This window comes from Aspergillus welwitschiae, assembly GCF_003344945.1.
Source record: "Aspergillus welwitschiae strain CBS 139.54b unplaced genomic scaffold BDQ94scaffold_46, whole genome shotgun sequence".
NCBI lineage: Eukaryota > Fungi > Ascomycota > Eurotiomycetes > Eurotiales > Aspergillaceae > Aspergillus > Aspergillus welwitschiae.
Genome location: NW_020798740.1, coordinates 145,097 through 162,584, shown reverse-complemented (window position 1 = coordinate 162,584; position 17,488 = coordinate 145,097). Strand labels below are relative to the sequence as shown.

The window sequence follows — 17,488 nt, the reverse complement described above, 5'->3', positions numbered from 1 at the left end:
GCTTTGTTGTTATGTTTCTATTCCTAGATTGTGTGTCTGTGTGGCAATGAAATATGATTACTAGGCTGGATGTTCATATCGCACTCGGACTATCGTAATCCGACATCCGATAAAGTATCTAGTGGATGATGAAGATGCTACATGGATTTAGCTGCTCTGACAAAGAGGATAGTAATCACACTATATGATGATATTATCTCCGTATATTCGGAGTATGTTCTGAATTGAAGTAGACTGTTGTGGATTCCTCCTCCAATAGCCATGTGGCGATATCACTGTCGCTTCTATATTTATAGCTTGCAGTCGTGTAGGATGCCGACATCCAAGTTGTGTATATATACCACTAGTAGCAAATGTTCTACTTTGGTAACTCCGATCCCTGCTCACTAGACGGATACTCCTTATAATAGTAGCTACATATCCACATCCCCAGTCGGTCCCTACTTACCCACCATACCCACTGCAAACCCACATATATAGCTGACAACATACCCTGTTGATACCCTGTTGGAAACAACTAGTTGGCAAACACATATCGCCACTTTTGTTCTTGATCCTATCTCTTAAGCAAAGCATCTATCTGCATGTTTCAGATGAACTACGGACCAGAGTGTAATTATCCACACCGCCTCGGGCCCCTACCAGCACCATTTCTTTTACTTTTTCAATTGATATAATCCAAAAAATAGTAATTATCACTATGCTAATAAGTGACAGCGATCATATCACCCTAGTAGAAGGGAAGGCTACTGCCAAGCGCACCAAGAATCAACAAACCATGAATATATGAATATAGTGTCTCCCTCCGTACGAGCTTGGCAGCTTGGCAACACACCCTTCACTCAATTATTATTACCAACTACTTGAATATTGTACTAAATCAGAAACACAATATCCCAGTAGATACCATACCATACATACATACCAATACGAACTAAACCAAACAATTCTAAATCCGGCACGGAATGAACCCGAAAATACCTAACTAACCAAACCACCCCATCCCACCCATACCTGCATCAATCGATCGATCACGAGATCGCTGCTGCAAGCCTAATGTCTCTTTCTCGCTTCAGGCTCCCGGCCGAAGCAAACCCAAATATTTTCTTATTTCGTTTACGCATTTTAGCGTTCCTACTTTCATTTTCGTGAGAGAAAGAAAGAGAATCGAAGGGAGGGAGGGGGAGGGTGTTATTGACAGTCCAGACCAGTCTAGACTCATGCATGCTTGGCACAGTGTGGTCAGAAGAGAATGCTGGGGGCGGGGAAGTAATGAGTTAGTCGAATTGGGCAGGACATGCCGTGCCGGGGTGGAACAACGAACTCCATGGGAAATGGGGTTGTCGATTGTGGGTGGACTGGGGATGTAGTATGTAGTAAGAGGTGAGATGAGACTGGGATTGAAGGCTGCGGCGCCGTGGTGGCTTTGAGGTTGTGGTAGTTTATTTGCCGCTTGTCAACAACAGGATCTATCCTAGTAAGAGTGACTTTGTATGAATCGTAGCTAGCTATGGGGAGTTTACTTCCTAGGCTTCCTCTTCATCCTCGACATAAACATCATACTTGTACTTACTCCCCGGATGATCCGTTCTCAACTCCCTCTGCCCCCGTCCATACACCTTCTCTCTCGCCGTCAACCCTTCTCCCTCATCCTCATCGGCAACAGCCTCAGGATACAACCCCCTCCTCCTCAATTCCGGCACCAACAACTCCACCACATCCTCAAACGTCCCCGGAGTAGTCACATACCCTAGATTAAACCCATCCAGATCCGCCTCTCTCACCCACCGTTCCATCTCATCTGCCACCCTCTCCGCACTCCCCACAGCAACAGGCCCCAACCCCCCAATGGCCGCCTTCTCCGCCACGACCCGCGGCGTCCACCGCGGCACGTCCTCGCTGGTGGTCGTAAACGCATCCAGCTGACTCGTGACCTTATGCGCCTCCAGCGAATCCGCCGCCGTGATATCCTGATCAATTGGGATCCGGCTGATATCAATCCCCGTCCACCCGCTGAATAGAACCAGTCCGCCGATGACAGACGCGTACTTCTTCACTTCTTCGTACTTGGCGCGCGCTTCTTCGTCCGTCCGGCCGATGATGGGCGTGAATGTCGCGAAGAACTTGATCGAGGCTGGGTCGCGGCCTTGTTCGGATGCGAGACGCCGGATGTTGGCGATCTTGGGCCGCAGGACGGCGGGAGAGTGGCTCGAGACGAAGATCGCTTCTGCGTGTGTGGCCGCGAAGGAGGATCCCGCTGCTGAGGTGCCGGCTTGGAAGAGGAATGGGGTGCGTTGTGGCGATGGATCCACGATGTGGCGCGTGTTCAGGGTGAAGTATTTCCCCTTGTGGTTGATTTGGCGCACTTTGTCCGGGTCGACGTAGCTGTCGTTCTCCGGGTCAGGGGAGAGAGCGTCAGGCGCCCAAGAGGATTCCCAGAGTCTTTTTGTTTCGCATGATGCATGTTAGTAGGTGAGAGAGAGTATAGGGGGAGGGGGGCGGGAAGCATACTTGTATAGCACACGCAGGTACTCGTCTGCTTGGCGGTACCGCTCATCGTGCTCGATGGGAGTGTCGAGGCCAATGGCCTTGAAGGCCGCTTTCTTCCACGAGGTCACGATGTTCCATCCGATGCGGCCGTTGGTGAGATGGTCTAGCGTGGAGAAGCGCTTCGCCAGGAGGAATGGCGGCTCGAATGAAGTCGAGGCTGTGATTCCGAACGCGAGGTTCTTGGTCACAGCTGCCATGGCGGAAATGGGCTATTCTGTCAGTATACATCTTGCATTGGGTGTAAGGGGGGAGTGGGAACGGGGGCGTACAATTGTAGGATCAGTGACAGGCCACTGCGCTGCACGCCGGATACATTCGTCTAGTTTGCCTTCGTAGGTGTCGTATCCGCCGTAAGTGTCAGCCAGGAACAGGGCATTGATGCCTCCGCGCTCAAGGAGCTTGGCTAGATTGATCCAGTAGTCGAGCTTGCGCTTCGTGGCTGATTTGTCGGCGGGATTCTATAAATTTGAGTCAGTATATAAAGTACCATGATGTTGAGTCGGGGAACCTTACCTTCCACTGTCCCGGAGACAGGTGTCCCACGGTGGACATGTCAAAGGCATTGAGCAGGATCTGCTTCTTGCCATTATGGCTACTGTCTGTACTGATGTCGCCCATTGTGTGTCTGAGATTGTTGTATTGGTTCACTAACACTCATTCGAATGTAGCTGTGATATATCCTGGTGTGGTGCACAACCCCTCACCAATCCCGCCATCAGATGTTGTCATGGCGCAAGCGTGTTATCAGTGGGATGGATATGCAAGATACAAATTCGCCATTTTCCCCGCATCATGCGTGAGACGGTCCTACTATCACTACTTATCTTCTCTGAAACAATACTTCTGCCATGTGCTCCGATGCCGGATGGTGGTGGATGCTAAGTAAATACACCATATGCAGGTATATTGCGTGACAGTTTGATAAGATGGAGCACCCAACCTCGAATATCTAATTGACTAATCTACAACCTTCTATTTTTCACTTGGCGTCCATCCCTTCCTCATCAGTGTATCTGTAGTCAGTCTTAGGTCGTGTAACCTGCACGACAGCAGATCCAGACTCTGGCTCGTCTCGAGAGGCCCTCGAGTCCTCATCCGTAGCTGATATCGCGCGATCCCTAGGTACATTAGTATTACCCAAATAGCAAGCAAGCATCAATGCAGAACGTACTCTTTTGAAATGAAGTACTTCGTAATGTGCGACGACGCAATCAAGCAGATCGCACAGGCAAGCACAAACGAATACCCCTTCGTGAACCTCGGCCCCTCGACCGTCTTGAAAACCAATAACGGCGTCCACGCCGTCGTAGACTGTGCAATAGTGTTTAACACAATCAAGATAACTGCCCGCTCGTCAGGCGAATGCCGTATCTCGCTGTTGATCCAGCCCATTAGCACACTGGACATGGCCACAGACGAATACATCGTCGAGAAAGCGAACCACAGCGCCGACTCCGGCACATCCCAGATAACCTGAATCACCAAGCCAATGATATTCCACACATGCGCAAGCGTAATAGCCCACGCCGGACCCAGGACCAAATCCGACGCGAAGCACACAAGCAGGGTGTAAAACATCCCCAGCCCGGGCGCGATCGCAAATAGCTCATTCACCTTGCTAGTCGAGTACCGATTCAGACTCTTCAACCAGAGAAGGTACCCACCCGTGTTGGTTTGCACGCACGCGTTCCAAAAGAAAATGTCCACCAACAACAATGCCCAGAACTTCCAGTTCCGTAGCACCCGTACACAAGTTCTCCATGAGACGTTGGATTCTTGGACCCCGTGTCCGGCTTTTTGGAGTCGAGTCCTCACGAGTTGGATGTCGGATTTGCTTAGCACAATTCGGTTCGGTTTGTCTGGCGTTCCGGGGAGGACTATGAATCCCAGGATGCCGACGGGGATGGTGATCACCGCGCAAATGATGTACATCCACCGCCAACCGGCTAGGCCGTTTACTCCGTCTAATTGCGCGGATGCGCCGGCTTGGATGAAGCTTGCTGTTAGGGTGCCCAGCGTCAGGCCGAGGTAGAAGAAGCCTCCGCGTCGGGCGATTTCGTGGCTTTGGTACCATGAGCCTGGTTTTGATGTTAGCTATTTGTTGGGCTGTATTACTAGTGGGTTGGACATACCGAATATGTAATGCATCCCTGGGAAGAATGCAGCCTGACGACAGGTCAGTAATTGGATTCCAATTGAGGTAGTGATAGGTTGGGGATATACCTCGAACCATCCCACCAAGAATCGATATGCCATCATTTCCTCATACGAAGTAGCCCGGTATTGCAGCAAAGTAAAGACCCCCCAGAGCAGATCCATCCCGGGGATGAGCCACGAGATGGGGTATTTGGTGAACAGGTAAGCAAATGGGAGTTGACCTAGGACAGCGCCAACGGTGTAGATAGTTTGAAGGTTGACGAGGTCATTCCCTTTGAGGTTAAGGGATTGTTCCATTCCAGAGACGTAGGCATTGTCTATTGACAAGTGTGATTGTTGTTAATGTTATTGCGCCAATTGGTATTGACCATATATGAGGTACTGAGTGGATGAACTCACTAATATTTGCCTGGTCAATATATTTGGTCCAGTAAGCGAGAAAAGCATAAGGAACGATGAGGAGATCGAGTTTGAAGAGGAGACGTCGTTCCGCTGGGGAGTCGTCAGGCGAGAACCATCTTATCTTGGAGAATTTCATAGTCGAAAAGCACTGTGATGCGTATGTGTATGGCTTAAAGTTGCATGGAACTTGATGAGTGATTGAAGACTACTGATATACTTGCAATGCGTTGGCAGATGCATGGGGACGTTAATGTCACCATAGCATTGCTTGTATTACGTGACAACTGCCTATCTACTGCATCTTCCTGCAGCTGCATGTGTCGTGTAAATCACCGGATGGTGAGTTTATTCTTCCTGCCTATCTTTTCAAGGTGACTGGACGGCAGGATGAAGCTTGAATTGTCTGTGCGGTGTGGGGTTCAGCACGGGGTGGTGTCACTGGGGGGTAGGAAGGCGTGCTTCTTGGCTGAGTGGTGATAGCAGTAGCAAGTGGATCAGATACGATGTTGATTGCTTGGTGGGAATGAGGTGATTTGCGGAATGTGAGACATCCATGTGTCAACAACATCACCAGTACTGAATTCATTCATCTTCATCAATCAGTGTATGACGATTATCGGATCATCTATTACTAGTATACCCGATTAGTTCTAAGATATGCTTCGCTGTATACTTCCTTGTGACCCAAAGGAAGCATATAGCTTCAACGGGTGTCTACGAAGTATACATACATTGCGAAGCAGTGAAGTCAGGTATAATATTCCCGGTAATTGGTTCACCGAGTAATGTCTTCTGGCTCAGTAATGTCAGTTGTAATATGAATTCCTAGACATGTGGTTCGAAACATATCTTCAGATACTAAGACTTAGAGGTAGAATGAATGGCTTGGCTGCTGCAACAGTGCCGATACCGGGACGAGATACTAGTTGTGCAGGGATCATCCGGCATTCATATACGACCTGATATAGAAGACTAGTAGAGAAGTACATGCTGCACGCCTAGAACGTGGGGGTAATCGACTAGAAACGGTTTGGAAACATTAAAGACCAATCCTTTCTGGTAGCACAAAATGCATTTCTTAGGCTCGCTGACGCAGAGAGACGCTGCCATCCCATAAGTACGGAATAATACCGCTGAGAACACAGGTTATTAACATGATCTACAGTGCAGTTTCCTGCGCGAGATTAGCTTCGACGCAAGGATGGAAAGTCCGCCCAGAGAGCTGGAGCCATTTACATGTCTTCTCGCTATGCAGCCTTAAGACAGTGTCATGATCATAGAGACAGATATCCGGAGACCCTTCTCTAAGGACGAGACAAGAGAAGTGGTTCTTGCCAAATTGATATCACTCCTAATGTCATGTTGCTGAAACGGTACTTATAGCAGCCCGGCAGGTTCCTTGTTAGTTGGGAGCCACATACTGGGGTTCGATCAATTATTACATCAGCTTGAAGAGGCACGAAAGAGTCGCTGTGCATGTATCCATCGACGATGATCCATGGAAGCGCCCAATCTGAGGGACAGATTCTACTCCGTAGATCAGCACTGTTCGAAAAGCTTCATATAGATGAATTGGAAGACGGAATAACCCATGTATAATGAGATCTACATCATGCATGCCAGCACCCTACTGGGTCCTCGTCAAATGCATCGCTTCTTGATATGCGAGTGGATCCAAGCGTAGCCTGGAATGTGGCGACCGCAGATATCAGTGGCCCCAAGAATGCGTCACGCTCTACTTTTTTTTAACGCGGTGTAACAATACAAATTCTGGGAGGCATGCAAAATTGAGCAGGGCTTTTGTACATAAAGAATGATCCTTAGTAAACGCATAATCAGGTTTCCAAGTGTAACTAATTATAGAGGGGCGGTGTCTGACTGCTCCTATGGCATTCCTTCCTTTCCGTTTCTGGAAGTCTCGAGGCCTTTCAAACAGCAAGGGGCATGGTGAGCTGAAGGGGAATTTGTAGGAATTTGAGCCGTGGAATAGCACACAAGAATCCCTTACAAGTACCTTATACGGTCGCTCCAATCAGTGCATGGGAATAGTAGTTTGCTCTTGATCGAAACCAAGGAGTATTCCCCTGTATGGCCATAGGCATAACTATTGAGGACTTTAATCGATTATATAAACTGCGACGTCAACTAATAAACCATTACCACATGTTAGCCATACTTTGTGAGCAATGTGGAGATGATAAGGTTATGATATACTGTATGACTCCTACAATAATACGACGGAAAAGTACGATCAGGTATTTGAGGAATATCAAAATAGTGGTATGTAATTGCTCAGGTAGAAGGAACATCAATCCTTACCATGGACCGCATTGTTTAGCTTCCGGTCGGGATGATCCTCGCTGGTAAACATGTCACCCAAGCTATGAACTATTCCCGCAAAATCCAAGAGGTAGTATGATTTTGGAAAGTAAAATTAGATACATGTTTGAGAGCGGTTGTAGCTCCACGTGTGAGAAGATTCATAGATGCCTTCGAATGATGGCAGGGATGGTGGGTCTGACAGGTCTATCAAAGCTCAGCCCAGTCCAGGCTAAACCCCCGCATATGCAAGATACTTTTACCCTTCTGCTAACATTGAAGCTCCGTGAAGACATATTGCAGTGATCTTGTATCACTGTCCAAGTGATTTGATACGAACTCCTGACCCTGGGAAAGGGGAAAAGGGAAATCCGGGCGAAATCGGGATTGGCGGGGACGGATTCGGATGACGTCGAGGGCAGGTGGGGTAGCTTCACTGCTACTCCGTTACGGTGTGTCTGCTCGGCCTCGCATCTCGGCTCTTTTCTTTCCCCAGCTTCATTTAACCCTGTTGTGGTCTCTTTCTCAGCTTCCTCCTCCTCCTTCTTTTTCCCCTCTTCCATTTTCTCATCCATCCATCCCACATCCATCCCGATTCATCCCAATTCATCCAACTCATTTTCCCTGTGCGTCCGCTATCCGCCTGTTCTTCTAACATGTTCCCCAGACAGCTTCTGACTCTCCCACTAAGAAGGTCCTTCTTGACCCCAGTCACGCCCCTCTCTAGTCGTATCGTGCGCCCTCTTCACTGTTCCTCTGCAGCCATGTCTGGTGTCAACAAGGCTTGTTGCTCGTGAGTAATGCCCTGTCAATGGCTTACCTCCAATGCACCGTCCTCCATACTCACCGTGACCAGCATCCCCCCGATCGTGGCCCAGGGCTACCAGGGCAAGGGCGAATACAAGACCATCAATGGCTTGAAGACTTGTACGTCGAATCCAATCGACCAGAGAGACCCAGCTAATTCCCTACCCAGACGTCACTGGCCCCGAATCCGCTACCAAGGCCATCCTCGTCATCTACGGTAAGATAGATCCGTTCCCGATCGGTCCAAAGCTCCATGCTAAGTTTCATGATCACTTCCAGACATTTTCGGTTTCTTCCCCCAGACCATCCAGGGTGCCGACATCCTGGCCACCGCGAGCGAGCAAAAGTACCGCGTTTTCATCCCCGACTTCTTCCAGGGCGAGCCTGCCGACATCACCTGGTTCCCTCCTCAGACCGACGACCACAAGCAGAAGCTGGGTAACTTCTTCCAGACCAAGGCTGCTCCCCCCGCAAACCTGCCCAAGATCCCCTCCATTGTCTCCGAGGCCAACAAGCTTGCTGCTGGCGGCAGCTTCCAGTCCTGGTCGATCCTGGGTTACTGCTGGGGAGGCAAGATCACGACCCTGGCGTCTGGTCAGGATAACAAGCTGTTCACGGCGGCGGTGCAATGCCACCCGGCGATGCTCGACCCCAACGATGCCAAGAGTGTCAACATTCCGATGGCCGTGCTGGCCTCCAAGGACGAGAACCCTAAGGATGTGGAGGCGTTCGGTGCCAACTTGAAGCAGGCCAACTATGTCGAGACCTTCTCCACCCAGATTCACGGATGGATGGCTGCTCGCTCCAACCTCGAAGATGAGCAGGTGCGCAAGGAGTACGAGCGGGGATACCGGACCGCACTGGACTTCCTCCAGAAGCACGCCTAAACAACGTGACGGTCAAACATGCCATAATGAAAGGAATTGAATAATGAATTTAGCTTACCCAAAAGTGTACGTATGGCATTCAGCGAATGCCCAAGCACAATTTCATTCTGATTGTGACATCCATCTGCATTCCGACTCCGCTGTAGATATATACTTCGTTGTAGTACTTAGCAGACAGTGGGTTAGTGGTTAGTAGTCCCCATCCCGGTCGGACCATCTTGCCCGACCGGGCCATGCCACTCCCGCGTCTAGATTGCCGGGGAGCCGGATGGCCGACGTCATCGCTGGAGTGCCGTCACCAGACTCATTCGCTTTCTTTGTCTCTCCCACCTCCCTCATCAGTCCGGATGCAGCCATCCCCTATCACCTTACCAGTGGACTGATCGGTACTAGCTGGACTAGATCTCCATTTTTTCTTTGGCTTCGTCCCCCACATCAGTTGTTTATATCCTCCGAACTCTTCTTGTAACCTCTCATTTGGGAGACCGCAATGAGTGAGGACATCATTCGAGTGTGGCAGCGTATCTGTTGGTCTGACTGATATCGCCCACACATTGTTCCTACCCTTATTCTCCTTTACACAATATCAAAAGAATCGTACCTGTTGGTCTCCGACGATAACAGAATGTCGTTTTTCTTTGGACGCCGCCATTCCATCTCATCCGCCACTCTGAGTCAGGGCGATAACCTTCCCAGAAGTGAGAGGGGGAGGAGAGCCTCATTACCCAATGTGTCCGATCCGAACAATACCGGCTCCCACGCTAAAGGTGTGATCCACGACATATTCCACAAGCATCGAGGGGACTCGGAAACAGGCTCTTCAACTGGGACAAAGACGCCTAAATCGGTAAGGATATTGGCGCGGTCAAGGAGCTTTGCTACGGATAGACTCTGACCGACTTAGAAGACTGATACAGCCCGATCCAATTCCACAAAGCCGGATACCCACTCCCAGGACGAGCAACCTGGTTCCCACCACCATTCGGAGCAGGCTGCCAAACCTCGTCAATCACACCATTACGAGGGTCCATCTTCACATAACCAGCTGACGAAAAAGGACATCGAAACGATATTTTCGGGAGCTCCATACTTCCTGCTGGAGAAGGGAAAGCATGGGCTCTTTTACCCACAGATAATATTCCCTTTTGATGATCACGATCCCACCATTCAAAGTCTCGGGGATAGACGGCCGCTTCCTCATGCCTCCTACACCCTGTGTACTCTTCATGCTCATTTGCCAGTACCGGACGACTGGGTGATTGAAGGGGAAACGCCGGTTCATCTGGGGCATTGGAAACGATCGGAAGCTCCGAAGCGGGCGACTTTTGATGTTGGAGTTCACGAAGTACCCAATATGCTGTCAGTCAATGGCAAAGACGCTGGTACGATCGGTTTCCGTCACTTCCTCGAACTGCCCGTCGCCGACTCGGTCGTATACGCGGGGCCCGTGAAACCACGACCATGCTCTGACCTCCTTCACATCTCATCGCTACCAGCAACCGAGGCGTATGAATTGATGGGGCACTATAACGACCCGTATGCCCAGTGCGCGGATGGTACCATCCATGACCGGAAGAAATTGCTCTGCGAAGGACCGGTAGCTTGGAAGAGGATCGGTGTCCGCGATGTCGACTTGCGAGCCCTAGTGGAGCGTCTCCAGACGCTGAAGACCCTCCGCTACGATATTCTGCACGGGGAGGCCCCAAAGACGATTCTAGACACAGAATGCACTCGAGAGCTATACAGTGGACTGTTCAATCGGTTTCTGTACCCACCGGTGCGGTTTCTGCTTGCGGATGCCGGCGATCCTCATAGTTTGAAGGCTCAAATCAAAGCTCTGACAGTGGTGTTGGCTACCCCTGGGGCGTGGTTTGACTTTAGTCTGATCGATTGGCGATTGCATCTTGGACAAGTACTGTTTGAGAATCCCCCACACAGCGACGGCGACTTCCTTGATCCGGACAAGTCTGACAAACCCTGGGTGCATTTCACACTGGAACGCAAGTGGCTTCTCGTCCAGATGCTGCTCGCTGCGGAGCTACTAATGCGTTTGGATGCCACTGTTCGAGTAGGAATGCTGCAGAATGCGCGGGATATCGATGTCTCGGTGCATGATGTGTACGAGTTTGACCGGCTACGTAGTGGTAAGCTGAATTGGGATCTGGTTACAGTTCGACGATTTCTAGACAGCTTTCGCTTTGCCTACAACCCTGTGGAGCCGGACAACCCTTCTCCGACCATACCTGCGCCGAGCAAGTCGCCTGAGCGGCATCATCATCGTGGATTCCTCGAAGCCTTCACACACCACTCGACATCATCCGCCCATAATGATGAATCCGCCTGGCGGTGTCACCTAACTCCCAGCCATGTTGACCAGCAACTAAAAGGATTGTTCGTTTTTGCAGACAACATTGGCTGGCCAGGACTGAATACATTCAAGAGTGCACTGCGATCCAAACTTGAGGGTGATGGTGTGGAAAAGAAAATCGAAGCCGCCTACACCATACCTCTTACCAATGCGCTACCTGCGGAGTATTCCACTACGGACTTGACAAAAGAGATGTATAGCAGATCTCCATCGCGCCGGTTGCTCCTCCTTCATTCTCCTCACAGCATACGTCCCCTGAACATTGGAGGTTGGATTACGCGTAGCTGGCTCGCGGGGTTGGTAATCCCTGGCGAGTCCATCAGCCACCTTCTCATGGCAACCATCCTAGAAAATGACGAAGAGGCTATGGCTACACTTGGTCCAGTCGCGAACGTTTATGGTGGTTTCACGTACAAGGGGAAGACCTGGTGGAGTAAGAAGTGCATTGTCGGACGAGTATTGGCAAGCCAACCGGGTACTAAGGTCTGTTTGGCGTGGCTGGCAAGCTCTATATTGCCCAAAGACTCGGAGAGTGGAGAGCGATTGGTCAACACATGGTTTGAGGTGGATGTCCGCGAGCCGCCCCGGCGTCCAGGCAAGCCACGCATCAAACACGGAAACAGGCTGTCCTTTGACTCTACGCCGCTTGGCTTGGGAGAGCTTACGAGTGGAGTATTCTTGCTGCCTGTCGATGGCCCCTGCGATAGCTGGTCGAAAGCAAACATTAACTTCCAGGACCTCACCTTCTCCCTCGATACGAAACGAACAGGTAACAACCTAACCGTAATTAAAAAGGCCTTTGCCAGTTTCCTTCTCGCTTCCACTGCTACCGGACCAACCCCAGTGTCGTTTGAATTGGCCTACAATGTACGATTCATTTCTTCCCACGAGTGCCGTCCACCCGGGGGGTCGGTCAACTATCAGAATCACCCAAGCGCCCCGGATGGCGGGTCATCATCTTCGTCATCAAGCCATGTCTCCCATAGACACCACCGTTTGCCGGGCCACCCGTTGCACCGATCGTACGCGTACAAGTGGGTTCCTCTAGAATCCCTTTCGGAGACATCTCACTCGGATAGCCACAGCAGCGGACTAGTCAAGGAAGAGATCCTCCTTCTTGACGCGCGGGGCTCGCACGACAAGGAAACATTTGCACGAGCATGGTGTGCGTCTGTTGGACATCATGCCGTCATTGGCAAGGTTGGACGGACCTGTCTGGCATGTTGCATTCGAGAAGCCCGAGCGTTACAGGTGAAGGTGGTGATTCGCATTGGGGACGGGATGTCGACGCCCTCTTCGTCGATCCAAGTATTGTATGGTGGAGAGTAGGATAGACTGATTGGTTGGTACTTAGAAGAGTCTGGTTTCGGTCGCACGTAGTGATGCCTGCCAATTTCCTGTGTTGTTTGTATGTAGTAGTATCCTTCAAGAATCCTCTGATCCTAGACATGGCTATTTGTAGGTAGCTGCCTGGTAGTCTGGAGGTTAGCTGCGTAGTGTTACGGTGCACGGGATCCTTCCCTACAGGTCGGGGCTGTTTGCCAGAAAGGCAAATACCCGTTTGGTGTCACCCACTCCTTCGTCTTCCTTTCTTGTTCTTCGTTGCTCTTTTGATCTCTTCTTCAGAGGTGGGGATTTCATCCCGGGTGGCCTTCTTCTGAGCCATAAATACTTCCAGGCCTCCAGAGCATCTTCCGTCGCTTCTCATCGCCATCACTTCCTATATACTACTGCTTTTCTTATATAGTATTTCGCAGTTCTGTATACTATACGATGCTGCTATATACAGTCCATCAAGTCCGACATCCTTCCCATTCATTTTCCCTCTTTGAGCTGGTTTTTCAACTTCCTCGTGAAAGACAATTCGTCTTAGATCCGGGCGGGATGCGCCCTGTGGAATTGTATCGACAGTGATACGGTGCTGATTGGGCACGGTATCAGAAATGATCTTAATTGCCTTGGGATAATTTATCCTAGGATAGTCGGCTCGACTATCCTTGCAGCAGAAGCGGTTTCAGGGGACCTAGTTATTGAAGACTCTGCCAAGGATGTTTTTCGAAAGGTTTATTCCGGGTGGCTCGAGTAGGTACAGTGCGCTACAAGATGCTGTTGCTAGGAAGGATGTGGTCATATTCTGCCTTGACCAGCCCGAGTATTCAAAAAATTGGGCGAAATTCGCGAGAAGAGGGTAGGATATGCTCGACGACCATGAAATTTCGATATCTCTTGTGGTTGATGGTGTGCAGGTCTCGGATTACCTGTGAGGTAGAGTTGTCTATCGTCTACTCTACTCTCCACAGCTAATGTCTCTAGAAATTCCAGATAACCTACCTCAATACGACTTCCGGATATTCCTGCGAGAAAACTTCACCATTCTATCCTCATTGGCTGCTTCCGGCATTCCTTGGCCCTTCCCACAAATGCCGGGTTATACTTGTTCATTCGATTCCACAGTGTGCTCAGATTCTTTGTGCAAAGGGATTCGGAATCTGCACATAATACGAACGATGGTAGGATTATGGAAACATAGATCAAGGGAGGGGATAACCACATCGTGAGCCATCTAAGTCAGATTGAATTTTACATGGAGCTAATCAAAGTAGATCCCTACAGGCTATAAAAATCATGGTGGCTCTCTGCCTCACACACCCGAAGATGTCGACACAGTTGTATTCAACAATGAAGACTAGTTGGCCGACAGAAATTTTCAATACATGATTTTGAGTGGGGAATTTAGCGGACGTCCCTGGGACCTGGAGATCTTCTAAGAAGATTCTTTTCCCCCAGCCACACCTCTGTTGCGCCTTGTCCCGATCCATGTATTTGTCTCACAATCCCTAAACCTGTGGTATAAATCGCAAAACTAACAGCTAGAAGAGAGGTGGCTGTAGTACAAGGGGCCATGTTATGTACCGTTGTGAATTCTCATCGACAACACGTGACTGGATATAGCAACAGCTGCCACTGGACAGGCTTTCCAAACAACAGGCTTTTTCAGTTCCTTGCCTGAAGCCCTCCCCATTGCCTGCGCTCCACAGCCGTCATTGCCACTGCTCCGAGAGCGGGATGATCTCACACTATACAACAGCGAGGAACGCGAACAGCAGCTTCCCAATGCGCCCAGCAAGAAGGTCGGCCCCCCTGGTTGGGGGATGCAATCCCTCAGAGCATTGACCTCACCATGACACCGAATGAACGGCCTCTGGCACCGCCGGTCAAAACGGATCCGATGAAAGCAGAGCCCCCGGCCAGTCCTCACGTACGTGTCTTGCTACCTGGGTGGTTTTTGCGCCAAACAGTAGTCTAATAGGAATGCTATGAGTAAGTGTTGACACCAATGTTCGTGGACTTGCAAACAATACTGACAGGCCATCTGCGTAGCTGCTACCACTTCGACTACCCTTAACTTTCAGGAGGTCTAAACCGCAGCTACTTAGTCTACATACATTCTTTGGTGCAATCGTAGTCCAGAACGTGACTCTCGCACTTTTATATTCGGTAGCGGGTTGCTTGCTTCTTCGAACAGAGGATCCAAGCAATCGGACTCCGGTGTCTTGACGCAACGCTTATGAGAATTACTCATGCGCACACCCCACAACGCCGGATTTTGGTTATCAGTGTAAGTCCTTGCTCCTTGCTAATCTTGTGCATTTCTGGGTTTCAGCTAAGATCCAACAGACTTTATACAGTTCTTTCATCAACAGTCAGCCGACTGGGTCATATTTGGTCTCTCTGGTGTATCCTCCTCGAGCACGAGAATAAAGACCATTGGCAGCTGTATTCGGATTACAACTGGAAATGGATGATTGGTTGATATGCTTAAGTGATGACATTACGCCGCCCCATTCGGGTCTCCTGCTTAGTAGGCCAGATGGTGCATGATCGTGACCACTCGAATAGTGCTGCGCAAAAGAGCGCTTCAGTTGCTGCCACCGCAGCCTTTGATCGAAAGGCTACAGCCTGGACACTAGCGACATATACATGGCGTTACAGACACGCGGGGTCAGTACGTCAGTTCTGAAGCCCTCGAGAACGAGCTTCCATAGCAGGATCATGGAGAACCATTGTCGAAGGTAGCGGCAGAGAGGGACCCCATCAATCAGTACAGTCAACAATGATGGCTGTCGATGAGACAGCACGACCGGAGAACATGAAATCGGCTTTGTGCTTGGGGTGACTAGGATGCGATCAATGCAGCCAATACTTCGTCAGAAAACATCAATAACATTTCTCTTCTGGATATTGTCCCCAACATGACTTTTTTTTCATTGATATATCCCCATTGGATGCTCTCAAAGCTGCGAATTTGGCCTTCGAATGTCCCACTGCCGCCAATGTCTGCTTGGATGTTTCATGGCACTCTCACCCCGGTCAGCTCTATCGTCGGCAGTCTCGGTGGTCGAGGTTCCTATGGTTCGATATCCACCAAAACTGGAGTGCAGGGCTTCCAAAGCACTTTGTGCTCAAGACTATGTGCATATTGTCTCTTGTTGTTGAAGACAGATTGCTTCCTGCAAGATGCTACCCGGGATGTGTGGATGTTTTGAAAGCTTTGGAATTACCATCGTCCATCTAGTTCTACCTCCGACTAGACACTGTTCCTTTTCTGACTGCGTCTCTGCCTCCTGCAGAATTAGGCGATATGCGGAGAGGGATGCATGCCTTTATGCTTAGCATGAAGTCTGGAAAACCAGTGGGACAACTCCGTATCCGTCGCTTTACGGAAATCCCGAACCGTCCGACCCTTTGCCCCATATTTTGGATCTTTCTCTGTGAAATACGGTTCCGATGTCCAAGGAAGGCCTTGAACATATCCATACAGAGAAAGATACAAACTATGTATGATCCCTTTAACCTTTTTCTGGTACGTTACTGGGTTGTAGTTTACTGGCTTTTCTCGTCATCTATACAAGTCGCCGGGGTCATGAGGCAAGCAATCCCGAGGTACTCTGATGTCCACACAATAAACCAGTGCCCTATCGCGACGATTTTCTGATTGTGTATTTCCTCATAATGCGGGAGTTCATTGTAACCCAACGGGCTTTGTTCTTCGAGCAGTCGTTGGCCACTCCTATTGAGAGCCAGTGCTAAACCCTTTCTTCAGAAAGTGGTTCTGTCCACCTTATTTATGCAAGTACACCAGGGACTACTTCATATGGCATGGCCAAGCTGAGAGAATCTGTTCTCCACGAGCAGGTACCATGGCAACTGAATATGGCTATCAATCGTGCCTATCATCCCAGAATCTGTCAGCCTACATACGAGTAGACCGACCCGGGGCCGGGGATTTATGAACACATCGACTTGAAATGGGATCACAGTCTTCTAAAAGGTGACACGGTTGGAATGACACTTAGCGGATTCCTACAGATAATGGCTTCATTCCTGAATCACTCCAAGTCTCCCAAATTCACAGTGTTCTGGAAGGTGGCGGCAGATATCACATGCAGACCCCGTTGGTAATTGGTCGCTGTCCAAAATCCGAGCCAGTTAATGTCTCCGAACTTTGACACCAACAAGGTTTTCCTTGGGATTCCAGAAATGAACTTTATCGATCCGCTTAGTGATGCTCAGCAGACTAATGTCCTCGCCTGGAGCCGAAGTGTGGATGATTACGGGCCTTGTTGAAAGATCTTGAAAGTGCCGAATCCACCACATCGCCAGTCAAGCCAAGCCTCATTAAAGAGTAAAAAATCATGCGACATTCCAATGGTACTGGAAAGCATTTGACAAGAACAAAGGAATGGCACAGCCGGCCCTGAAAGCACACAATATGGCACCCACCTCACTGTCTTCCTTTTCACAATGGGCCATTGCTTACGCTCAGAGTGATCGTATTCTCAGCAGCTTCGCTCCAATTAGACGCTATCTCTAATAAGAACACGTCAAAGACTGCGGCATTAGCATAGTCCCTCGAAGAGGACTGTGTGGGCCTTGCAAAGAAGGAAAAATGAGTTTTGGATTCCTTCCCCATATGCAGACACCTTATTTTCCCTCT

At 49.7% G+C, this 17,488-nt stretch overlaps 4 protein-coding genes across 4 annotated transcripts; 2 read left to right on the top strand and 2 right to left on the bottom strand.

The window, feature by feature from the left end:
- Positions 1–1,526: 1,526 nt before the first annotated feature.
- On the bottom strand, positions 1,527–3,168 carry BDQ94DRAFT_174830 (xenobiotic compound monooxygenase, DszA family; the record flags this gene model as incomplete). Its single annotated transcript, XM_026772409.1, has 4 exons — positions 1,527–2,442; positions 2,512–2,759; positions 2,820–3,008; positions 3,064–3,168. The coding sequence occupies 4 exons, from the start codon at positions 3,166–3,168 to the stop codon at positions 1,527–1,529; spliced, it is 1,458 nt and encodes a 485-aa protein (XP_026621380.1).
- A 361-nt stretch (positions 3,169–3,529) lies between these two features.
- Positions 3,530–5,245, bottom strand: BDQ94DRAFT_174829 (putative MFS transporter Seo1; the record flags this gene model as incomplete). Its single annotated transcript, XM_026772408.1, has 5 exons — positions 3,530–3,668; positions 3,722–4,628; positions 4,683–4,716; positions 4,774–5,024; positions 5,107–5,245. The coding sequence occupies 5 exons, from the start codon at positions 5,243–5,245 to the stop codon at positions 3,530–3,532; spliced, it is 1,470 nt and encodes a 489-aa protein (XP_026621379.1).
- Positions 5,246–8,084: 2,839 nt separating this feature from the next.
- BDQ94DRAFT_162887 (dienelactone hydrolase family protein) lies at positions 8,085–9,122 on the top strand (the record flags this gene model as incomplete). Its single annotated transcript, XM_026769626.1, has 4 exons — positions 8,085–8,221; positions 8,285–8,355; positions 8,405–8,452; positions 8,515–9,122. 4 exons carry the CDS (start codon positions 8,085–8,087, stop codon positions 9,120–9,122), a joined length of 864 nt encoding a protein of 287 aa, XP_026621378.1.
- Positions 9,123–9,319: 197 nt separating this feature from the next.
- On the top strand, positions 9,320–13,292 carry BDQ94DRAFT_152210 (uncharacterized protein). The gene is made up of 2 exons (XM_026767923.1): positions 9,320–9,969; positions 10,030–13,292. The coding sequence occupies exons 1-2, from the start codon at positions 9,748–9,750 to the stop codon at positions 12,817–12,819; spliced, it is 3,012 nt and encodes a 1,003-aa protein (XP_026621377.1). The 5' UTR covers positions 9,320–9,747; the 3' UTR covers positions 12,820–13,292.
- The last annotated feature ends 4,196 nt before the right edge of the window (positions 13,293–17,488 follow it).

Coding starts and splice junctions, on each gene's coding strand:
- BDQ94DRAFT_152210 (XM_026767923.1), top strand. CDS start 9,748: ATGTCGTTTTTCTTTGGACGCCGCCATTCCATCTCATCCGCCACTCTG. Junction 9,970..10,029: donor GGACAAAGACGCCTAAATCG/GTAAGGATATTG, acceptor CCGACTTAGAAG/ACTGATACAGCCCGATCCAA.